Source organism: Dromaius novaehollandiae, chromosome 3 (assembly GCF_036370855.1).
Source record: "Dromaius novaehollandiae isolate bDroNov1 chromosome 3, bDroNov1.hap1, whole genome shotgun sequence".
Lineage (NCBI taxonomy): Eukaryota > Metazoa > Chordata > Aves > Casuariiformes > Dromaiidae > Dromaius > Dromaius novaehollandiae.
This window is the reverse complement of record NC_088100.1, coordinates 67,668,036-67,693,492: the sequence shown is the minus strand read 5'-3', so window position 1 is coordinate 67,693,492 and position 25,457 is coordinate 67,668,036. Positions and strand designations below refer to the sequence as shown.

The 25,457-nt window shown below is 40.7% G+C and overlaps 2 protein-coding genes across 7 annotated transcripts in view; one reads left to right on the top strand and one right to left on the bottom strand.

Annotated features, from left to right (window-relative positions):
- SYTL3 (synaptotagmin like 3) overlaps positions 1-1,450 on the top strand; it is a 35,773-nt gene extending 34,323 nt beyond the window's left edge. For 5 of the 6 annotated variants that reach the window (XM_026119389.2, XM_026119378.2, XM_026119397.2 and 2 more), the window contains one exon: positions 1,193-1,450. In XM_026119389.2, coding sequence (XP_025975174.2) covers positions 1,193-1,323 — 131 coding nt within the window. In that variant the 3' untranslated portion in view covers positions 1,324-1,450. The remainder of the gene's footprint in view (positions 1-1,192) is intronic. The other variant, XR_010388394.1, reaches the window with a different exon arrangement.
- Positions 1,451-2,471: 1,021 nt separating this feature from the next.
- Positions 2,472-25,457, bottom strand: part of EZR (ezrin) — a 36,680-nt gene continuing 13,694 nt past the window's right edge. Inside the window, exons 2-13 of the mRNA XM_026120661.2 lie at positions 22,570-22,653; positions 18,375-18,470; positions 16,879-17,153; positions 15,964-16,047; positions 15,189-15,335; positions 11,371-11,467; positions 7,960-8,123; positions 6,864-6,994; positions 5,957-6,117; positions 5,582-5,674; positions 4,385-4,636; positions 2,472-4,024 (exon numbers count right to left, since the gene is read on the bottom strand). Of these exons, the coding sequence (XP_025976446.1) occupies positions 3,860-4,024; positions 4,385-4,636; positions 5,582-5,674; positions 5,957-6,117; positions 6,864-6,994; positions 7,960-8,123; positions 11,371-11,467; positions 15,189-15,335; positions 15,964-16,047; positions 16,879-17,153; positions 18,375-18,470; positions 22,570-22,653 (1,749 nt within the window). The 3' untranslated portion in view covers positions 2,472-3,859. The remainder of the gene's footprint in view (positions 4,025-4,384; positions 4,637-5,581; positions 5,675-5,956; positions 6,118-6,863; positions 6,995-7,959; positions 8,124-11,370; positions 11,468-15,188; positions 15,336-15,963; positions 16,048-16,878; positions 17,154-18,374; positions 18,471-22,569; positions 22,654-25,457) is intronic.

The following is a 25,457-nucleotide window of genomic DNA, read 5'->3' as shown; positions in this document are numbered from 1 at the left end:
AGAGAAAGAGCACACGCGCACGCAACCCCCACACCCCTAGCTCAGCCCCTGTTCTAAGCAGCTTGCGCTCTCAAGCTTTGGTCCAGCAAGCCCTTGTGTATGTGTTTTAGTTCAGGCCTATGCAGCAGCTCAAGGTAGTCAGCGGGAATTTCCAGCCAAAGAGATTCACTAAGATGGCAGTTTTTAGGCTCAGAACCTGGCTGTGCAGATGGTAGTTTTTAGGCTCAGAACCTGGCTGTGCAGAAGACAGACACATAGAAAAGATGGGTGGCATCAGCTCATATATAGCTCTCTATGTATTTTGTTTATAACCTTTCAGATAGTTGTGCCTATTATTTTACATCCATAAATCAGTCCAATCAATGGGACATACAGAAAGAGAAGCTTGCTCAGGCGCTGTAAAGGGACTGTTGCATGTCTGGGCTCTATCGCAATGTAGGAAAGTGCCCTCTTTCTTGTGGCTGAGCAATTCCTTAGTGTATCTACTTTCTGCTCACTGAACAGGCTGTGTTTAGCTTGTAGTTGAGCAGAAAAATAATGATGTCAGTGAATGACTGCTGGAGTTTCTCACCCTTTTCTTCCCAGGTAGTAAATGCTTTACGTTCAGTGTTGGAGGTGAAAGGCTCATGAAGATTGAGGGTCAGTCACCTTGCTTTGGCAGCTACATTCATTTTAGAGGAGTATTACCACTAGTGATCACAGAATGCTGTGCAAGTGTCCTCACAAGCTTCCCTTGGTTGTCCGAGCCAGGCTTTTTCTTTCTGTTAGCAAAGGGCCTACATGCTTCTAAGTGAAGATGGTTATCCAAGCCCAGTTACACATTCAAGTCTCTGGAGATGAACTGAAGGAGGAAGTTCACTACCATTTTGCTATTTCTAGAATGCACATTTGCTCCTCTGCTTTTAACAGTACAACCAAGAAGTGTTTTTTGCTGCGGACTGAGTTCTTCAAAGACTGATCCTAGTTTAATATGAGGTAAATAATGCTTCAAACATATAACTGTGATTTATTACAATGAAGGAGCTACAGACCAGCTGAAATTGCTACATAAGTGGTAGAAGCAGGCTTTTTTTTTTTTTTTTTGTTACCTGGTCATTTGCAGCAGAAGTTGTGCAGAGCTGGACCTAGAAAAGTCTTTGGATAAGGCCAAATGTAGAGTAACCTTGTGATCTTTCATTTTGCTTTCTTGCAGAGGAATCATTTGGCTTTACAGACCCTGATTCTCAGGCAGTGCTTCAATGGCAGGAAGTGCTCAGCAGCCCAAACATGTGGATGGACATAGCACTTGTACTGCATTCAAATAAGGAAAACTTTAAATCATAAGTGAGATTACAGCAGTGTGTGAGGAATTAAAAATATGAATTGAAGTGACATATACATTCTAGGGAAAGGTGTTCTACAACAGTACCTACTCTGGCTTTAGGGGAATAAAGTTACCTGTTTAAAGGGGTGTGATACTCTGAAGGTTTTAATTCTCCAAAAGTTAAGGTTTTGTTGCCTGTGTCTCTAGATTCAGTATAAAGTAAGTATTCTTTCTTCAGGAGTGACAAGTCCACTCTGAAATGCATCATGCTAGCAAGGCAATCATAGCTGGATGATATGCAGCTTTCCATTTCTGTGTACACTATGTAGTTATTTATTTTAGTTGTTATTTAATTTTAATCACAGATGGGAATACTTCTTAGAGAGAGATGACAACTTCCTGAGCCCATTTCCTGAAGGGGATTAGGGACTTTCACTCTGATCTTGTTGTATCACATGCAACTAGAGAGAAACACAAACTCGATCATCTTTCTTTAACTGCTGGCTGTGAGAGGATGTCAACACCTCTCTGGGCTTCAGAAGTGTTTGCAGTGCTGGTACTGCTTCACATTACCCTAAAAAGTTTTGGCCCATATGACCACACCTGTTTCAAATGTGTGCAGTATCAGCATCCTAAAAGCTGTTTAAATGTGTGCATTCTCCCTCACTAAGAGGAGTGTGGGAACCTCATCTAATGAATTAGTATCATTATAGGAAGTTCCCTGTTCTTAACAGCTGCCAGGTAAAAATCCAAGGTTCCCTGTTGGACTGAGCCAATACCCAACATGTCTGACTGCTCCATACGGTCGGTATACAGAGCAGGATGAGAGTTTAGCTAAACTTATCATTTATTCATGTGAACTGGTGAAAATGCCAGCCTAAGGCCCAATATGTCAATTCAGACTGATGCAGTAGTGTTACGGTCAGCAGAAGTTTCGGTATATACAGCTGTGACTAGTGCTGTGGTTTTACCTCTTCTCTGGGACTGAGGTGAAGAGCGTCGCAATAATCATTACAACAAGTATCCTTTACATCCTTTCAGGTCAATATGGCTTTTCTTAAGGACATAAGAGTTAGACACATAGATTCATATGCTAAACTCAGGAACTGAAATGGCAGCACACCTTACACAAAACACACCCCATACAAGAAACACTCAACTCCAGTCCTTTGTTACCTTGCAGATCTTTTATTTAGATGTTTGCTGCTGCAAATAATAATAATAAAAAAAAAACACAATAAGATTCAACTCAAGTACAAAGCAGCATAGATGTTGTACCTGAAAGAGCTGACAACATACTGTATCTCACTTTCTAACAGATTTTCAAAGAAAGGGGGATATTACTGAGGAAGAAGTGATCACAGAAATGCTCTCTAATAGAGAGAATACAACTGTGATATAAACAAACAGTCCCTTCATGTTTGGAGTCTGAAACTTTAAATCAAACATTTAAAAAATTAGAAAATTTGTTAGAAAAATAGATGCAGTAAAATTGTATGTATTGGATCATGTGTATATCTCACAATTTCATTAAGTACAAAAATGATCTTTACAAATAATGCTTTATAGCAAGTAATCAGTTACACTGCTTTTGCAGTACATCAGATACGGTGGCGTTTAGTAAGCATTTAGTAAGACTTGCATCTGTAAAAATCTGAAAAGTAACAAAATATACAGAGCAAAACTTTTTTCCCTTTTAAACTAGTATTACGATCCATGTATCACCTGTTTATAGATATATATATATATATATATATATAAATACTACACTACAACTGATCAGTAATGAAGCTGGAATGTAAACACTGTAGTGTATTAGATTCCAACGAAGTATTTGCCTAGCTGTTGTGCAAGGAGGATATCAAAGAGTATTCCTATGCCATGTTTCTGAGCCATCACTGCAGAATCTCTCCAGCTGAGAGGAGCAACCAAATAGCCTCATTTCTAAGTGAACTAGTTCTCAGGTGTTGTCAGTTCTCTTTTTTTTTGGGGGGGGGGAGGGGGGGGCAGGGGGAAGGAGGGGGTGAAAAAAACCCAAAAAAACAGTGTACACACACACACACACGTGCTTGCAGATCCCAAGTTCTACATTCTGTCATCTCAACAGTTAGACTTTATGCTGTAACTAAAAAAAAAAAAAAAAAAATACAAAGACATATGGCACAAAATTCACCCACAATTGCTTATTTTTAGACCAAGCTGAATCCAGCACCTGCCACAGGACATGAATCTTCAGCTAGAAGCACGGCCTATTAGACTTTGCCTTGCTTAAAGAGTGATGTAACATAAGGCCTTTTGGCACTAAGCAAGGGTTACCAGGATCAGTGGAATGACAACTTTTTAACCGTACCAAATTTAGTAGATGTTAGGGGATAAAGGGGAGATTCAAACACCTTTTGATTTAGAGAACATTTGATACATAGGTCATACAGTGACCCCTCCTCAAGAAAAACAAAACAAAAAAGACAGGAACAAACAAAGACAACCACCCCCCCAAAACAAGAACACAACATTAAGATCTGCCTTTCCCACAGTCCTGCCTTGCCGTGAGAATCATTACATCGCCTCAAACTCATCAATTCTCTGCTTGGTGTTGCCTTGACGGATCTGCCGCAGTGTCTTGTACTTGTCACGTCCCTGTCGCATGTTCTCTGAGTGGATAATATCATTGTGGGTCCTCTTGTTTTCATCTCTAGCCTGGGCCAGCTCATCTGTCAGCTCCTGCAATATTAAGAACAGAGGATCTTAAATACAAACTATACATGAGAAGCTTTGCAACTTGTGACAGCAGTGCTTTTGGTGAGATTTGACAGTTCTTAGGCTACTGGACAGATCAATGACATGGATACAATGTATGCTGCCTGTAAGCACTGAGGTACCAGAAACTTGCATTCATCATGCATAAAGTCTGAACAATGAGAATAATCATTATATACTCTGCCATTGATTCAGACTGCCCTACAAAATCTGAAAAGGAAAAGAAACTATCATGCTGTGTGTGTTTAACCAAGTGGTTAAATAATCCATTTTCCAGGAACAATTTGCTTTATTACTTCCCCTCCTCTCCAAACACTTTCTTACCCTCAATTGCCTTTGTACACGTTCGTTCTTCTCTGCTTCAGTAATACGTTTCTCCTCGTTGCGGTCATCCCTGATCCCATCACTGGAGAACTCTGCACTGTAGGTGGAGTACTCAGAGCCTTCATCTTGCAAGTTATCATGGACGTGGAAGTTCACAGGCTCATAGACGGGCAGGGGTGGTGGAGGTGGAGCAGTCATTACCAAGTGTAGCTCCTCCTTTGTCTTTACCAGGTCATCTTGGGCTTCCTTAGCCTTTGGGAAAAAAAGTCAAAAACATTTTAATGCATTTCTGGCCTAAACCAGCTTAATGAATACTTTGACACTTACATTCCCAGTTCTGCCTTCTGCAATCAAAGGCACGAAACAAGGAATGCAGTCTCTGCAGCTGACAGAGACTGTATTTCATTACATTCTTATGCAGTACCTAAGCTTTTTGCTAGTGATGGTGGCATCATCCATTGTGTAACATGCAGAGGATCTAAGCAAACAATCTTCCTCCAATAAAACATAGTCTATCAATAGTTTTGCAGGAAGTTACAGTTATCTTCATCCTATTCTCCATTTGAATAGCTGTGTGTTGTAAATATAGGTTCAACAGAGCAAGAACTTTTCCTGAGTTGGCATTTGGAATGAAATTATGTGTTAGGATGTCAGACTCCTTGCTTGTCCAATGATTCTACCCTCCTATTCAGTCTGCAGCGCTAGTTACAGGACACTGGGAGCACCAGGCACTAAGTCTTGCAGAATTATTCATGGTTTTACTGCATCAAATTATTCAGCTCTCCAGACCCAGATACCACGAAGTCACTGACAGCAGTGCACACACTCAAGACTTACATGCGGTGCGGCTACACTTGCAGCATTTTCTCTTCATTGATGCCATATTTTCAGACATTCCATCATGGAGTGAATGCACCATTTATACATGTACCCCTTTCCCTCTCCATGGCTCCAAGATAATGATCACATTTTCAGGTTTTTTTTGCAGGCTTCCATTTTGAATTTTGACTAAAGGCCAGGCTTGTTGGAAGAAAGCTGTTGTGTGGACATACTGCAAATTCATTACGTAACTCTACCCTTCTCTGCTGGTGTAAGGATGTTTCTCTCCACATGTTCAGGAAAGTTACATCAGGCTGAACACCATGGTAGGCTGAAATGCAGAACTTCAGACCAACTTTCTAAACCAGAGATACTCACTCTGAGTTGCCACTCTTCAACCTCACTCTCTTTACGCTTCCTTGCCTCTTCAAGGAGTGCAATCTTAGCTGTATACTCTGCGAGTTCTGTAGCCTGTTGAATAGCAAAACTGGAATTATAAGGACTCTTAAAAAAAAAAATAATAATTTTTTTGACTGAGACAAGAGCCAAGTGTTACACTCCACTATAATAAAGACTAAACAGAAAATTAAGAACGAAAAGCAGATTGCTTGTGACAGAAACCAGTGCTAGAATGATGCTATCACATGGTACTTTATTGCACTAGTTTCCTGGCTTTGCCCTATTCAGAGGGCATAGTAATGACTGTGCAGTAATGACTGTGCATATCTTAGGCTCAAAATGACTGGGTCTTACCAGCTGTTCCTGGCTCTTTATCTGGTCAATAGCTTGTCTCTCCAGCTCTTCCTTGGCTTGGAGAGCAGCCAAACGATCAGCTTCCAAACGTTCTGCTTCCATCTGGGCTCGTTTCCTCTCCTCCTCCAGCTGAACAGCTCTTTGGATCTGATCTGAGAGCTCTGGGAAGAGATGGATCAGTGTTGTTAGTCCACAGGTCTGACCAAAGTGCAACATCCCCTCACCATGTATTTCAAAGAAGCACTGCATGATACATCAAGTAAGTGAATTCACAAACAGTCAGCTGCGTATTACAATTAGATCTTCTACAAGATAATTACACTAAGTCTGTAACACTGACATGATTCTGCTGCCCTTAATTGACAGTTTACCATAAGGATCCGATGTTGCTGCCTCCAACCCGTTCAATCTGTGCACTAAAACAGAACCTTTGGCTTTGCTGGAAAAGCCTGTTCACAAAGTACTTTTCCTATTAGGAGTTAAGTAAAAAGCACTTTAAGAGCTGAGCTCTGCCCCAGGAGCTGCTGCTGGAAGAGGCCATACTACTCACCCCTCTTGGCAACAGAGGAATGGAGTTAGTTTGCTCCCAATTCCATGCCCCCCTTTCCCCCCCCCCCCCCCCCAACCACCAAATTGGCAGATTTTACATGAGCTTTATATCCTGGATAATCTCAGCAGTGTGAACAAATGTCTGTATTTTGGGGTGGGGGGGGGGGGGGGGGAGGGGGGGAAGAGGCAGGGGTAAGCTGCCCTGCCTGCACTACCATGTATCTATCCATGCAGGTAGCTATTAGTACGCCTTGCCAAAAGATCCCAGTGTCACAAGAGTTAGGCTAAGCACGGGCAGTGACCCATATAACCCTTTTGCAAAGCATAATGTGCATGTCGGCCAGTACAAATACTTTACCTTTCTCTGCTTTCTGAGTCTTCACTTCATACTCTTGTAGCCTCAACAGCAGCTCCTCCTTCTCCCTCAGCATTTGCTCTTTCTCCTTCTCAATTGTCTCTCTCTTCTTCTTTTCATTTTCTAGCTGTTGCCTGTTAGAAACAGATTTCACACTTCAAGGTTACTTTCAGAGCTAAGCTACAGCAAGGCAAGCAAGTTGGCTGGACGCCTCTCCAGGCAGTTCAATGGGAAGCAACTACGTGACTAACACAAAACAAGAGCCATAAGACAGAAATATATATAGCATATTACTTAATCACTTTGGGATTTTTGCTTAATTTTGGATACCCTGTTTCCTAAGAATATTTGTGGTTTTTTGCCTGCCTCAGAAATTAAGAAAACCAAATAGCTACTAGATACAGATACAGAAAACCAGGACTGTATAGTGGGCAGCAGAGGAGAGTTAATTTGTTACTTCTATCTCAGGGAAAATCAAGGAACTATAAGAACGAGAGCACTGAAGGAATAAAGAATAACAAGTCACAAACACAGGAGAAAAGCAGCATGATTCCTTGATCATAAACAACCCAGAGACAGTGGTAAGTCCAAAGGAATTGCTAGTCCTTTCTCATTGCCTATGAGAGGTCTCTCAGCCCTCTCTTCTCAGTTCATGCTGTATGCACATGCTCCCTGTGAAGTTTTCCCCTTACTCCCAACCATCCCATGGTCCAACACATAAGCCAGGTCTTAACAAACAAGTCAGGAAAACCCTTCTGTAGATGTACACCACTACGTGAGGTAGCCCACTATGCACTTACTTGCACATTTCCCTGCAGTCTTGAGAGCTGACCTGCCTGACAGGACAGCAGACTACACAGACTTGAGCCAGAGGAGTAATTCTTACACTCTGCTGCATGATTCCCTGAGTCACATCCCTGTAAGCTAGAGCTGTACGGCCATCATACACCTTACTGTAAGTGGGATGGCTCACAGCCTTAACTAAGTGAAATCCACAGTACCTACTGCTGCCCTGCAGGCACAGCTATCTGCTGAACCCTGGCAGTTTTGTATCATTCAGCTCTGCCTCCCTATCTCTGCTGTCCATATTCACGCTCACCTTTCCATTTGTTTCTGGTGCTTCTCCTCCCTGGCCTGCGCTTTCATCTGTTGCACCTCAATGGTGTCAGGCTTCCTGCGCCGCATATACAGCTCATGGTTGCCCATGCAGAGCTGCAGGATCCTCTTGTTTATTCTCAGGCGAGGGGCATAAAACACAAAATCCTAGAAGAGAGACACCACACAGTGCGTCAGTCTTTCAGGCACAGCTGTCTACATACTTTATTTTATACCAAGTGACTGCACATAGGTCATCTCACCACCAATTTCACTGCAACGGAGACATATACACAGGTAATTTTAGTTTAGTGGCAGGAACAGCCAATACCATCTGAAGCCAAAGCAATTTGTTATTTATATTATCCATTTCAAGTTTATGCAGAATTGATAAGTTACTCTTCTAGAAAAAGTATCTTTTTAGAGAAAATTAACAACCTCATAAATATCTCAGTTTAGGGGAGAATCCTGGAGTTTTGAACTGTTATAGAATATTCTGGGTCGGCAGTTAACCATCTGGGCAACTCGTACACCTCTAGTACTAAGGCATGTGAATAAGCAGTTATTAGTTTTCAGATTTGCCCAGTTTTCTGCCTGAAAGAGAGCAGGAAACTAAAAATGCTTTACAGATTATTAAAATAACATTGTAGGATTTCCTGATCTATTAGAGTCGATATTCAAAGCATTATCTGTGCTCATTTCAGAGAACGGAGAAATCCTCACCATGCAGAAATACCTTCTAATATTATTCTTTCCCCTCCATTACATTACTTAATGAAGTTGATCTAGGCTGTTACGACAGCATCAAATAAGTTTGTTTTTTGTTTTTTTTAAATAACACCAATATTGAATATTGGGTTACAGGCAGCACCAAAACCCGAAGGATTCTGAAGTTTCTTGTTCTGCAAATAGAACAGCCCCACATTCCTTATCATCTATGTTATAAACATTCTTTTTCAGAAACCATACCAGACTGGCTCTTTCAGAAGTAAACCTGCCAAGAAAGGGATACAGAGGGACACAGTTTACCTGCCTGATGACTTTTAAGAATGCATGACTGTTTATACTTGTTTATAGTGCAGTCTGAGCTTACACAATGAACAGACTTTGCACTTCTGTGCTGTTTTTTGTGTACTGTATGAATGGTGATAAGGGCCGTGGGCAAGTGCCAAATACCACCAGAAGAGTTTCCATTCCTTCAAATTACTCTCATTGTTAGTAAGAAGTGGAACTGAAATGGGGCATACAAGGGCTCTATGCTTTGGTATGGCAGCATCAACCATGGGCCATGGATGGTTCAAAAGCCACCTCTGGAAAAACTAGAAGTTACACTAGAAACAATGAAAAGAACTCCAGGCTCTATTAAGTTCAGCATGAATTGACTGACAAAGACAGGTTGTCTTCAATATATTTTCCTTGACTTATTCACATACCAATTGCAAAAGATGCAGACAGCCAAGGTGTGTTGTGCTCCCCCTCCCCAGTAATCCTGTTGGACGCACTCTGAGCTGCACAAGCCTGAAACTGCTTGCTAACTGTGGCTGTAAGCTATTCATCAACTCTCCTATTTCTGACAAGTAATTTTAAAAACAAACAGTTTGTGTACATTGCAAAGAATGGGTCCCATCTCCAAGCAATATTCACCTCAGTGAAAGTAAACACTGAAGCCATGAAACTGGCCGTGTTTCTCATTGAATGCTGTAAGCAAGGAACAAAGTGCTCACACGAGAACACAAAAGTATGCCTTGTTTCCTCATCCCCAGCCTCCCAGTGCTGTAGCACAACTGGGAGCACTGAGGCTTCTTATTTTAAGGATAACATGCTGAAGATGTTGAATTTCATGTGGGCAGTCAGGCCTCAAAATTAGAAAGCTTATTCCAAACAAGGACTCTACCCATTAAATTAATGTCCATTTAAACACTGGCATGTAGAATCCTCCAAATTAAAGATGAACTTCAATCCCACATCTAGGGTGAATTAAGTATTTCATTTTAGTGTTTGTTTTTTTTGAGACAAGCCTATGAAACAGTCCAGACAACTTCCTGAATGCTCAAAATGAGTGTCCAGATAAATTCTCCTCTTTCATATAGAGCTTTAAACATAACAACACCCAGAGGGAAAAGGACAACTGAGACCAAAAAGGAAGGAAACACAGTTGAGGTTTTCAGTGTTAACATCTTTCTGTACCAGTCTTTTGAAAGTCTTCCATTTCAAACTTAGTCAGATTTGCTGTTGGGGTGTGGAAGGAAAGCTATGATCCATAAACAGGAGGTTAATATTTTGTACTGTGCGCAACATGTCCATGACCACAAAGGGGCTCTTTTATTGAGCAATCCAGCCGTGGCAGAGATGAGCTTCCTATTTGTGTGGAGTTTTGTTGATTTACACTAACAGCATTACAAAAAGAAAACCACCCACACAAAAGCAAGGCTGCTATCTGGAGGAAAGGATGTTTCACAAAGCTCTGCAGCACATCATTTAAATTACTGTGAAGATCTTTTTTTCGTTAAAAAGATTTATAAGCCATTACCCTTTACCAAAGCCAAGCTACTTATTGTTTCCGAGGGCTGTATTTACCCACCAAGGCCAAGTACTGGGGGGGGGGGGGGGGGGGGGGGGGGGGGGAGACCAAAACCAAACCCCATGGTCTTTCTCAGCTGCTCCAGTAGTTTCATAAGATTGACAGAATGAGATCCACCTATACCAGTTATTCCACTTAGAGTTCCCAACAGCTTGAAATAAGTTGCCAGTTCTTCACTAAAACAACTCTGAAAAGATATGTTTTTAAGTATTGAAAAGCAACATTCACAGGTAGCTACATTTAAGTTCTTTACAGAAGTTATATCTCTGCCATTTATCCCAGTATTCAAGAAGGTCAATAAACATCATGGTCCTTTCTAATTTCTTAATTTTCTTCTGCAAAGTTTCAGCAGGGTGGAGGGGAACAGTGAGTATTAAGAAGGGATACTACAAGTATCCAGGTGGTTTTGCAGTAGCATTTGCATGAATTTTGTTTTTTAATTAAGAAAGAAGTTACCCACCAACTTCTGTGCACTGAAAGAAATGGGGAGAGAAGTAGTTTCGGAGTATAATCTGGCTGCATAGAAGACTTTCAAAATCAGTGAAGAAATCTTAGATTTAAGTATAAAATTAGCTAGTTTGTTGGGAGGGGAAGGAAAAAAAAAGCATGCTGCAGTAGTAACAGCCACGTCTTTCTACATGTTACACACCACCATAAGCCCTTTATTTATACTGCACAGAAATACAGAGCTCTAAATACACCCTAAATACTGAGGCTCATTTTGCACATAGAATATCTGCAGTTCATTTCTCTTCAACGATGACTGTATTTTGAGATGAAGCACAACTAGCTGTTCATACACAACAACCAAGAATCCACACTAGATCTACTTACAGGTGCCTTCTTGTCAATAGGTTTTATAACAAACTTCTTGTCATTGAAAGAGATGTTTCTGATTTCACTCCAGGGGAAACCAATCTTTGGTGTCAACCTGGAAAGAAGAAAAATATTTTTAAGAAGTGCTGCAATTTGTCCACTTTGCTTCCAAAACACAGACTCAGGGGATGCAGCACTTCACACAGCTCTCCCAACAAAAGCAGGATGCTAATGGAAACAAGAACCCACAGGGAGTAGGGAACGATGCCCAGTCACTTCCCTTACAGAGTCTCGTCTCTTCTTGTAATCAGCCACCTTACCGACCTTATGGCTGTGCACTGGGGATGGCTTAGTCACATGGCCTCTTTTGGGAAGGGACGCATCTGAAAAACCATCCCCAGCTCTTACCTATTTCCCCTCAGTTTCCCTCACAGTCACTCCCAAGCCCTCAGAAAAAACAATCCAGGTAGCAAAACAGAATTTAGAGTATCTAGGCTAGCCAATCATTTTGACTGAAGTAATTAGGGAGCAACTGAGCAACACGTCTGCCAAGGGAAGGGAAGAGGAAAACCCTATTCAGTCAGCTCAAGCGCAGTGTCACAGGACTCTTCTTAAAGCCCAGCTTTAGATGTGCTAGATCCCTGCAGTCCCAACCACCCAAGCAAGGAGTAGACACCCAACACTTTGGAAGCCAAGAGGCCTAATGGTAGGTGCCGGAAATAAGTATTGTTTAAAAGTAATATAAAATTAAAAAAAAAAAAATCAAGGTTTTTTAAAAAAATGCAACATGATTTTCAGCAGTTTATATCTATTCTGACAAACCACATAATTGAATTACTCCATAAGATGCCTGAATTCAGCATACAGAAGCCACACACCCACCTGTCCCAAACACCTGCATTAAGTTCATTTGTTTCAAATCAGGGCCTAAAATTCACAGGATGCAGACTTTAGGTATACGGGCTGCACTTCTGGGAGGCTTCTAGTATATCATGGCAGGCATATGCCAAAGTAACTCAGACACTCACCATACCTTCTCTCACCTGCATAGAAGTCTACCCTGCTGTTTCTTCACTGTTGGGTTAGAGCTAGCCCCGTTACCTCCATGCTGCCTTCACTACTGAAGTGCTGGACACGCATAAGCACAAGTGGCAGAAGCAGACTTGTCTTTTGTTTCCTCCCCTAGGTTATGGGCAAGGCTAGTAACAAAGAGCCTTGCTCTTTCCTTCCACTGCTCTTTCAGCCCATCTCACTAGTCACGAAGCAGAACTTTACACATTGGTCTTACGACGAGCTGTGCCACATGATTCTCTTCTATGTGAAAGCACCCCTACAACACAAAGTCAAGATTCAGACTCTGAGCTCTTCCTCACTGCTTAAGAGTTCAGGTCTGTAGGTTTGTTTAAAATTAAGCTTCACTAATCATTCAAGTTTTTCTTTTCTTATTTCTCCAGACTCTGGCATATAAAAAACATCAAGTTACTCATCAGATCAAATGTTTCCAAGCCATTCCAGTACTTCACCCTTTAGACACCTGCCCAGCTCTTCAACAAATTCAAGGGCTTGTGTAGCTTGTGTATTTGACTGTAACAAATTCTTTCACCTGCCCCACTCCCAATATTTCATTTTATGTTTAAGCTCACATTATTTTTCTCTTATGAAGGGAGGATATTTTTTCTAGAAATAGCAGCCAATGATTAAGAATTTTGTCTTACATATATAATAACAACAGCAAGAGTATGCCACCCTGCTAGAGCAATGCAGTATGATGAAAATGAAGACATCAGCCTTCTGAATGATAGCATGAGAAAAATCTAACCCCACCAATAGCTTCCCTGGCACACTCTGAAGTACTGACAATTACACCGAGCAAGCAGCTCGAAGACACAGGTATTTAATGTTTAGCACTTGAAGAGGCACATATCATGATGGTGAACCACTAGAGCTCTTTAAGAATCCTTTCCACGGAGCACATCAGTTAAGAAATAAAACTTGCAATTTTGGAGGAATTTGCCTAATCTTCAAAGACAAAAAGCAATTGTCTAGCATGATTTTGCTGGGTCCAAACATTAAACAAAACAAATCCCAACCAAACAAAGAAAACCACTTCAAGAATAAAACACATCCTCCTCAGAACTCAGTATTCCCTAACCTTTAATTCAGCTGCAAGATTATGCGACAGCATGTGGAACGTTAAGAATGTCATGTAAGAATAATGTAAGAATGTAAAGAAGAAAGTGATTTGATCAGATGAAGGTTAAGTAATTGTGCCAGTCTCTTTCATATTAGCTCGTTTAAGAGCTTCAACCCCAGATAATACAGTGAGATACAACCAAAACACCTCATTTACTAGATTCTCCTCTCTACTGCAGTTAAAAAAAAAAAGCTTGAAAATGCCTAGAAGTGGGAGACTGATATTCACTGAAGTATAGAGGCCCACTCACCTATACCATAGTCTCACTTTCCTCAGGTTCAACTTTGAAATACTTGCTTTCTTACCAGTCCCAAAGTTTTGCTCATACAAACCAAAGGTGGGGTATGTATTACTGTTTTTCTAGTCCTCACATCTACTCAAAAGACCTAATTGCATAGTAGCAAGAGTTATGGTAGAAACATGTAGTTTATTCCAGTGCTATATTCATTTTGCAAATGCTCTTGATAGTTCTTTACAGTCAAGGGCTATATTCTGCCCGCATTTTGCAGCTCGAAAAACCTGTTTGTGTGACCTTGGTTACATAGCAAGACTAGTCATTCAAGACTGAGGTATTACATGAGTGAAACTACCTTTCAAGTGACACTCCTTGTTTTCTGGGTGACAGGACATATTAGCATTGCAGTAGAAAAAAATGCATTTCTCTTTGCCATCTCAAAAGAAGCTCGAGTTCCAGTTAATATTGAGTTGCATTTAAGTCTTTCTGTATGCAAAGACATAGAACAGGTGAAATCCCCTCTGTGTTACAATGATTCTGTTACAAATTCAGAAAAGGACTGGGAATCTTAAAAAAAAAAAAAAAAAAAAAAAGAAAGAAAGAAAAAAAAGTCCTGACAGCAACCCTTTATTTAAAAATATATATTTTTCACTCCCTTTCTCACTGTGGAGTATTAAAAGTCACTTGTAGGTTTAGACACAACTGTTCACATCCTCCTTTTATGTTTATTTAATGGATATAGTCTATCGTTTCCCACCTCTTTCTCTACTAATCAATTAATAACGGCTCTGCCCTTGCCAGAAAGGGCTGATTAAAACCATGCATGCCTCAGTAAGGACCTCATTTAATTCACTCATTCATGGTAACTATATAAGTTAACTCCTCCCTGGACTCTGGGCATTATCTGGCTTTGGTTTTGTGTCCACCCTATAACCTGTCTTTTTCAAGAACAGGCAGCAGTACACATAGCTATCATTAACTTCAGTACAGGAAAGGTCCTAGATGCCCACACACCCTGCAGATTTGTTAACCTAAGTTCTCATATTGTATTTACTGCTGTCATACATGGCAACTTGTGTCTTGGAAAAGCTTGGTACTATCCTTATTTCAGGGTTCAGCTCTACAACTGTGCATGATTTACCAGAGTGCATTTTATAACAGACAGGTCTTATTTTATGTGGTAGGCAGCATTAGGTCAGACTACAAAGATCAGGAAAGTCTTGAAAGGATTAGTTTTATGCATAAATGAATTGAAAGCTGATATCTGACCATAGATTCACCTCCTGTTCATCCAAAATTGGACAAGAAAGTTCTAAACTTTGCCCTGATCCTCTAAGTGAGAAACACCACTTGGCTCCCACACCAGCCCTCACTCTGGGAGATCAGAGGTGAAAACAAAAGCCTTACTTATCATCCTTTTCATAGATGTTGAGCCCCAGGGCATCAACCCCCAGCCAGAGGTCAGTTCCTTTTTTATTCTTGATTTCAAAGTAGTTGATTCCATACATTTCCAGGTCTTGGGCAATCTTCAGATATTCCAGCATGGCATTCTCTCTGGTTGAGGCAGGAAGAAGAGCAGAGATTAGCTTCTCATTTATCTGACTACTTCAGAAAGCATGAAGTCCTCAGAAGAAACAAATAACTTCTCCTAAACCCACATAAACACAGGAGTTAAAATTGAATATTCAGTATTTGGGATTCACTTTGAGAGTAATTATGTTACACTCCTGAGCACACATACATGCACTTTACCCCATCTACCAAGCCCTAATATTTCTTGAGAAAAAATTAGTAACATTCAGCTCTTCCAGTGTTTGTCCTTGCCCTAAGGTTCTGTCAACAGAAAAGATAAAGTACCTAAACTTTCCCCAGTGCAAATGCTTCAATGAATTTAAGCTTAGACACACACCTTTAATTTTATCCCCTCAAAGGCACCACTGATACGCTGCACCTAGGTGTGGGATTTTTAGGAAGCCATCCAAGGGACTATTCTCAGAAGCAGTGCACAAGTTCTGTCAAGTTTTACCATTTAATTCAGGGCTGGACTAGAAAATACATACCAAGTTCCCCTACACAGGCCACTTTTGGATTCTATTCTAAAAGCATATGGTAAAACCACAAACTTAAGGCTATTCAACAAAGATCGAAGTGACCAGCCTACAGACCAATACAAAACACTCACTTGAGCATGCCACTGTGTTCAGCATGCCAAACTTGAATTCGTTCTTCCCACTGCTCTCTGGAGAGTTTGTGCTGGTCCATCACCCTAATACAGGAAAAGAGAAAGTAGTGAGATTAGACTTCTTGTTCTGCTATATACATTGATGTCGATCTTTGCTACAGCTCTACTGAAAAATTAGTCTCATTAAGAAGCCTTCCTGAAGCCAAAAGGAAGATCCTACTCAGCCCTGAGACATACTCTGTGAAGCAGAGCCATTCAGCATGAACAAAAAATGCCTTCTTACCCTGAAAAGCCTCTTTCTGGTTACTGACCAGGGGCATGAAAGGAGTAAGCAGAACATTGCAAAAGAATCACGCACATGCCACAGACACCAGAGGGATAAGGCAGAGCATAAGTCGGTGTCATTCCTGGATTTAGACACTGCTCAGAGTGTAATCAGGAAGCATAAACACAAGCCAGTTTCCTCATAGTGTACGCTTATCTTGTGTGGGGATGGACTACATAGTCCCAAGTTATCCTTTCCAGATATGGTATTTCTAAGATTGCATATTACGATTAAGGACATGCAGCCCAAACTTCTCCCAGGATGACACATTCATGACAATAGCCTGCTCTTTCTTTCTTAAAAAGGAGACATTCATGCTGTCAGTTACCAGCAAGGTGCTACAGTTTAAGGAAGAAAAGCTGAGCTCCAAGCACACTTCCTCTCTCTAACTCACTTAAAGATGACAAAAGGGTACCGTAATACAGTGTATAGAAATGAATGAAGAACCCCCTCCCCCCCCCCCCCACACACACACAATTCAAATTAAAAACATACTTTCAATAAAACTCTGTATTTAACTGGAATCTGGAATGCAAATTCTTGACCAAAAAAACAAACAAACAAAAAAAGACTGAATCAAACTCCTTCACCTTTGGGGGATCAGACGCTCTGAACTAAGATATCCAGGCTTGTGCACATCTTTGCTGTAGTCTCCAAATTTGGCCTGCACAGCATAGGAGCCAAGGAGAACTGCTGTTTCAGGGGGACAGTAGATCTCATCGCTGAGGATCCCTTCCTTCACCTGCAGAAAGAAGAGCTTCTGCGTGATGTCCTGGATCAGCTCTTCGGACACATCCTCTGGGAAGAACTTGGCACGGAATCTGAACTGGAGGGGGTTCTCCTTTCTGATTTCCTGAGCAGAAACCTGAGGATAGAGGCAACACAACAACTAAGCAGGGTTGCAAACAAGAGAGTAAGTTGCTTTTACACAGAAAAAGGGATTTGGGGCATTTGCCTTAAGGAGTATCAGTTTTGAAAAATACATTTCTGTAGCAATCTAGTGCAATGCCCTACAGTGATGTCTCTCCAGCCAACATAGAAGCCCTTTCACCAACATCTACCCACTTAAAACTCCCTGAAGAGTTTGAGCTAAACACACTCCAGTGCTGTACTACAATTACTTGTGAAGCTAGCCTCTAGAAGACAGACACAGCAACACTCCCTACCATTGCTTTTCTTTAATTAATAAAGGCAAACAGGTGCCGCTTCAGAGTGAAGCAACTATCTCTGCCCAGCTTATCTCCTGTTGGCCGTGCCAGCTGGCACCAGACAAGGAGGGTGCAGTAGTCTTTGTGTCTTTGGGGGAAAAAAAATTCCAGGGCTATAGTCAATAAACCACCTGCAGTTTCATATTAAGCAAGTGACTGACAGCTAATTGCTAGCATTCCTTAATTCCAGCTGCTCAGTGGTATGAAAACACAGGAGAGACTTACTGTGTTTTACAACTAAGCCAGTAAAATTCTGCTTGCACAGCCAACCTTGGTCACCCAAGAATGCAGGAGTTGGCTTGCTGTATCAGACGACAAACTCAACTAGTATTATATGTATTTGGCAGAGAACAGACCCCTTACACTACATAAATATGATGCTCTGGCTGCCTCTATCAAGAGAACTCTCATAAGAACTGCAACTTCATGAACAAGGGCACACAGGAAACATTCAAGCTCTGTGTTACAACTACCCAGCCTAGAAGCAAACTACTCTTTCTGATCAGTGCAGCAACTGATCCTGCACAAGCAGAGATTAAAACTGTTATAAACCTAGATGTTTCTCCAGCCACAGCAAGTACAGCCATTTCTACACAGCAAGGCACAACATCAAAGTGCTGCAGTTGCTGCCCATCTGAGCATTGCAATAGGGCTTTTTTACAATTCATGCAGAGAAAAAAAGCAAGCCTGCACTAGGCCAGACCTCATCTAAACAGTTCCCCTAGAGGTCACGAATTTCTCTCTAAAAATAATCTATGAGTTATGAGAGTTAAGGAACAATCAACAACAGGTACTAGGATTATAAAGTCACAGCCAATAACACAGTACAAATCATGTAAGCTTTAACCTTTATGAGCAATTAGTCCAAAGTCTGTTACCTTTTTATCTAACTTCAGCCAAGTCTGGAATCCTTTGTTGTCCACATACTGAAGTCCAAAGTACCATACTTCTCGCAAGCCTATTGTTTTAACCACCTGCAACAGAAAGGTCAAAAAAGTTACTGTATTTAATGCTACACTTGTATTTGTGGTGCATGTATCCTCTCAAGTCCCACATCACCTGCAGGTGCAGGCAACAGCCCAGACCTGCTAGTCTTGCATCTCTGAGTTTGAAATTGAAGACTAAGACAAACAGTTGCCTTAGTAGATGACAGCAATGGCACAGGCTAACCTCCTAAAAGGATATTCTGGGGACCTGAGAAACTAGGAGACCCAAACAGGGTGAGTGATGGATCACCAACTGCTAGCCTGATACACTGGCAGCAGGTGGTGCTTTCGCTTGCTGTGTCTACCTGCACTTAAAACCCTAGTTGGTGAAGCAAGCAAGTCATTTCTTTCATCAAAGCTTATGGCCTGTAGATAGTACTAGCTACAGCTAGTTGGTAGTATTAATGGCTCGGGTGATCCTATCTGCTAGTCACTGAAACTCATTCTGCTGGAAGAAGCAACTGAGAGATGCTTCATGCAACTGCTGCAGTAAGTTCTCCATATGGTTTTGAGAATTAAAGCAAGCTGCAAGTAATCTCAGTCAAAACTGCTTTAAAATAAATATTTTCACAGCCTAGCATTCAGACAAATTTCATTTTCTACATTGTAAAAAAAAGCCAGACTAAAGATCCAGAAACATCCTCATTGGCTGAGTGGCACATTCACTGCTTGGATGTGTTCCTTTTCCTCAGTTGAGGAGACAGCCTAAGAAGTTCCTGACCTCCTCCTGCTCCTGCCTGCTTATTCCTATCGCTCAGTAGTTTGCTACCAGCTAATCTGCCTGTAAGGGTGTGCACTAGACAGAGCCACTGATCCGTATAAGAGCGCTCTGGAAAGATCCACTACACATGCACCCGAATCATTTCCTTGACATTATTTGCAGAATAGCCCCTCAAACAGCTCTGTTTGCAGTCATAGGGAGTTGAACTGGGTAGGGGACAAGGGCTTTTTATAACTACTTTGCAACTAAAGAAAGTTTCACAGACTTGAGGCCGCAGTTAAATGTGCTTTAACAAGCCTCGGATCTCAAGCAAGGACCTGTTTCACCCTTCTTTTTTACAGTACTGCTGATGACAGTAATGGCCAGAGAGCAGACTTACTGGATCAGCTTTTCCATGCTAACTGCACCTTCTGAGAGCAGCACAGATGTTCTGTTCCAAAGTCCATGGCAATGATTTTGGGATACTTGATTAGCTTTTGCTTTAGCTTCCCTTAAATTTTCTTACTGATGAGCTAGAAGGCAGCAGTTTGTACCCAAGAATTTTCCTGCGAGAATGGATGGGAAGGGGATGGGAAAAAATGCACCATCCTGTTGAGCAGTCTGGGAATTATTGCTCATATGACATCTTGATTTAATAGGCAATTGATAAAGTTAAGCGATGTGAACACACCAAGGGAGTTCCACAGAAGTTAGTAGGAAAAATGCCACTAAGCAAACATTCTTTTTTAAGGATAAGGTCAGCGTCTAGTATTTGAGAAAGTGGGAGAGCTGCCTAGCTGAAAACTGTGGGCTATACGTGGCAGACTGTGATTTATATATCCTACTTCAGTAGGGCCATAAATGGCTAATTATAGTAAACTTAACTTCATGTCAAAAAAAACCAAACAAACAAACCCCAGAGCTTTTTAAAAAGAGATGGAGTATGAAAATACTTCAGGTTTTACTTGAATAAAATTATTTTTCCCTTCTCCCCCAAATTGGCTTGTTTCACCACAGAACTATCAAGTTTTTTGACTCTTCTAAAAATACATCTAACCCTCAGAACTGGGTTTTACTTAATCTGGCAGAACAGTGGTGGCATGTCGAGTGTGATACTTCCTGTTGCACAAAAATAGCGTTGCAATGTTCTTAGAATGAAGGGTTGGATAAATCGAGCAATTGTTACCATTACACAGGTCCTTGGAATACCTCCGAACATCGCAGTGTAACCTCTGCAGAGGTCTGCCTTGAGCGGAGCCCAACTGAATAATCACAGGTTTCACTGTTCCCCCCCCCGCCCTTTTGAAGGGAGTTATGATCCGCTTTATATGCAGAATATACTTAAGCTAGCAAAGCCACTGAAGTACAAGGGCACTGTTTGAGTAGTTTTGCTAGCTGACAGCCAGACCAGGAAATTATCTTGTGGTTTTTAAGAAAAGCCTGCTTCTTTAACACCCTTTCCCTCTCCCCCACCCCACAAAGTGGTTTGACAGTTCAAGTTGGGCCACTCCCCATACCTGTGAAAACCTGTTGCCTCCATAGACTTTATCTGAGTGTAAACTCCACCCAAGACAAGACTCTAGTAAAAGAGTTGCACAGCCGAACTGAAGAGAAGTTGTCAGAACAATTGCAGCTAAATATATAGTCTTTGCCTTCCAAAGTTTTGGGCTGGCACAGGTTTACCCAATTCTCCTCTTCATGTGTAGCAGCACACCCAAAGGACAGACTGGTAAAACTTTCCAATCCCAGATTTTAAGCCCATCTCAAGCTATGGGATGTAAGGACCAAATCTTCATGAGGTGATATTCTATCCCTAGTGTGCTTGCTTGCAGCATGTCTTGCACACTCTTTGGGAGGTCACAACCACATAGACAAAGAACTAGAAGGATCATGGATCTGGAGCATCCTGCCTTTTTCTATGTTCTCAGGAGTCCGTGCTTCTCAGGTAGAGGTTAAGAAAGTATTTTCTCTTCTGCCAGAAAGATGACCCTGACTCTTTAACAGATACAAACGTTAGTGATATACGGGCAAAATCCTTGTTGAATCTTAGTCATAAGGAACATAGGACACATTTGCAGTGTATGGTCTACGGCAGTCCTTTTAAAAACCTGGCTTTCAGTCATTTAGATTATTGTACACTCAAAGACAAAACCTGTGTTCTCTGGTTTTGAGTAGCATGGAAGAGAGGGGAAGTAAGTCACCCAGACGCAAGGGTAATCAGCAAGAAATGGAAGGTCAAATACTGAATGATGGTTCGATAAAAATGCATATGTTTCATATGCATTTCACCAAATTTCCAATAACTATGTGAAGTTCATCCCAAATCAGTAATAATCAAAAGAAACTAAAGCAAGGAATTTAATGCTAAACACAATTTGTAGTACCAGATTTTGTACTATGAAGTTCTGCAGAGATTATAATTTTGTTTCCTCCTTTCACTCCTTCCAAGAAGCCATTGAACATTTTTTTTTCCGTTAAATAATTCTCACTGGAAATCTGCACGGTTGTCATTTTATAAGAGCAAACTACTTAAGAAAAGCATAATAAAGTTTTACAGAAAGTGTTCTTTGTTCAGTTTAGCTGTCTTCACCTGATCTTTTGCAGGCTTATCTCCAAACAGACCTGCATAATTGTTAATGCAATAGCAGGAACAGCAGCAGTTAAGGGAGGAGATAGACTTGGCTGCTTATGTCCTCCACTTCCACTTCCCTGGGAATCCCTGGAGGGAGGCTGGCTAGGTCTCTGCTTTGTCCTGCCACACAGGGGCTTCTTACAAGGCATGTTGCTGTAGTTTCTGCATGTAGATCACGAACTCTTCTGGTTTTCTAGTAGTTTGCCAAATTCAAACACCTATGGCAAGTAGCTACTCCAATTCTGCTTCTGAATGAATGCAGTGATATCCACCTTCATCCAGAGAATGTAGTGATATCCACCTTCATCAACCATTTGAAGACCTGAATCTAAAGGCACTTTATTCTAAAGGACAACATTCAACTTCAGATTTTGAAAAATAAATAAAAGTTAAGCTGTATTTCAAAGCAAGAGGTGCATTTTTACAAAATAGCTAAGCTGTCTAGACATTTTAAATACCTTATAATACTTCATCAATCAGCACTGCTAGGAAGACAGGTATCACTAGAACATAACATACCTGTGGAGATTTTTGCTTATTTATTTTACAGTGATGGAATTTAGACACCGTAGTTAGGACCAGGGCACTTTGATTAGAAGGCTGTGGGGCCGGGGCAGGGGGTGGTTAGGCAGGGAAAAAGGTAGGTTCAGAATCTGGTCTTAAAAAAAACAAAACAAAAAACAAAAAACACACACTATAGTCTGAAACGTACTTTAAGCTTAAGCAACAAGAGCCCAAACCAACCCTTTACTGACCTGGTCAAACAGCTGTTTGCCTGTGGTGTTTGGCTGGATGGCAAACTCCAGCTCCGCATCCATAGTAACAACTCGAACATTGATCTAAGGAGAAAAACAAAAAGCATTGTTTAAAAGGTATTGAAAGCTACTTTTCAGGGTTAACACAGTACCTTTGTGTACCACACAGCCACCATGCTTTGATGCACTACCTTAACCTTTATAATGTACACACTTAAGCGCCAATTAGATTTTTGTTATCACACTGGTAAACTTAATTGGGCCACTGACTTTTCTGGCTTATCCAGATTGCTTTGCAGGTTTTCCTAATCAGCAAAGAATTGGATTGAGTTTCTGGTTAATTGAGAAGACATTTTAGAGTTGATTGTTTCTAGGTCTAGAGTCCCCTGAAGTAAGTGTTCCCATGAGCAGGCAGCAAAATTGCCTGCAGATCATCCCTTGGATTACAAAGGGCGATAATGACTAAATTAAATTTAAGTTTTACAGTTTACCCCCCATTTATATTAGAGATGGAATTAATCTGAGGTTTTAAAGGCAAAAGATTGCAGATTATTCTTACAAAGCAATCAGCATTGATCCAATAAACATTCGTTCGTATACTCAAAAATCTACTCGATGCATAAAAACAGCAGTTACGGGTATTAAGTGATACTACAGAGTAAAAGTTCATTAACAGCCACTGCTTTTGAATAAACAGCATAACGAGATTTATTGCAATGGTAGTAGACTGAAAGAGAAAGGTTACTACTGTAGGTGGGACACAAGAGTGGTTAACTGGTGACCAGAAGTAGCTCGTTAGCAGTTAATCAGGTGATGAAAGCAGCGACCAAGCTTGCAAGGAATAGCAGAAGGAGCAAATCAAACAATCCTTTTATTAGGAAATTAGGCAATCTTCATTTTAGCGAAATTCAAAAAAACAAAACAAAGCTACCACCCCTTCAAAAACATGAGAAACAGTGTGCACATTTCCAAGAGTTCCCTTCTGCAATTACCCCAAGTATAGCATTTGGGATCCATGGGGAAGGGTATAATAAGTATACTGAAGAATCTTCCGCATGCCTTAAAAAGCAAAGCTTTCCCAAACAGTGTTTCCAGGGTAGCAAGGGAGAGAGAGTGCAGATACCAAAGTTTCAAGAACAGCAAGTCTACGATTTGAAGATGTGACCTTAAAAAGCTCCTGTTGCCTAATCCCATTCAACAATAAATCCCTAATCATATTCTAATCCCTTTCTACCCCCCTACAAGAAAGCATATGCTCATAATCTGCATTTTTGTATTGTGCAAGAGTTATTTGTGCTTCTGTCTGAAACACCACCACGGGTGTAAAATAAGTATTACTTTAGAAGTAAAAAATTAAAAGGGCGTGCCTCCCACTCTTTACAGAAAATCTATAGGATGTTGGCTGACCACAGAATTCCAGTCGGTACCAGAATGCTTCTCTATCTCCTAAATGGTTATTTGCTATTAAAAACAACAACAACAACAACCACCTCTCTAGTTTAAGGGAATACCTTATGTTATTCCAACCCCAAAAGACCCTTCTGGATACAGTCCTCTTCTTAAAGGAAGAGCTAGATAGTAAGATATTTAGTGCTAAAACCATCTATCTACATCATAGTTTAAAAATGGTTTTAGTTTTGAGACTAAAAATTGAAGTCATCTGCTTTCCACTTGAATCATTTAGCTATAATGTGCAAGAACATGAATGCTTGGTATCCAAAAGCTTCCAAGGACACCTGGGACATGCAGTAAAGATTAATTTCTCTGTTCTCAAAGGGGCTGAATGACCAACAGGATAAAGAGAATTCCCTGGTGTGCAGTCAGGCAAGCTGCCAGCCATATGACAGGCAGAGAAGAGACAGCACCTCTAATAATTGTAATTTCAATGAGCTGATGACTGCCTGGAAAAAATCCTGCAAGTCTCCTTCCTACACATTAAGGCCTCTTTCTTATCCTCTCAAAATTTCAGTCTTGAGTTCAACAAGAATATCATGTTTTTGATAGTATATCTATATAGATTTCCTACAACCATTCCACACAAAATTTTGGCCTCAGAAGAGATGGTAATGAAGCAACCAATCAGAGCTTAAACCACTTAAAGCCCTGGTTTAGACAATCTGAAGAAGCCTTAATGTCTGTCAGCCTAAGAGGAGATCAAGGTTGCATTCATCTCAAACCATATGAAACTCTCCATGGCACCAAGGCAATTAAATCAAAACCCAGGATGATAAACAATTCAAGATATTGTTGAGGAGTGAGAGGGAACAACTCAGACTAATTACTATCAGGAACAAAAAGAGCAAGATAGTTAAGATAACTGTCGCTTGTGAAGTCCTGCTTAACCTATGTAGGGAAGGCAGGTCATGTGTAAGGTCACTAACGAATCCTGGCAGTATCCCAGGACTAAAAATGAGGCCATAACCAGAAAGCAAGCAGTTATTGTTTCAGAACACAGGTAGGAAAAAAACATCATATGACAGTTATACAAAAAATGAGAATTTTTAATGCACATAGCACTCAAATCCTAGACGATAAAATCTAACTTCCCATTCCCATCAGGCTGATGCTGTAAACTTTATGATTATACTTTTATGCCCAAGACTAACTTACTTAAAATGAATAAAAAATAGGGTCTTAGGAGATTTGTTTTTGCGTGTACTGAAACATTAACTTTTCTACCACATAAGGCTTAAGAACATGAAGGTTTTCATCTTCCTCCTAGAATGCATAAAATTGCTAACAAATTTGATCCAAAGGAGAAAAAAGCTATGCTATTGGAAAGGCAATGCCATTTGCATTAAAATGAAAAAAAAATTGCAAACCATGAATCATAAGAGACAACATAAACTGAAGAACTTACTCCACTGAACTTTATTGAACATTAATCC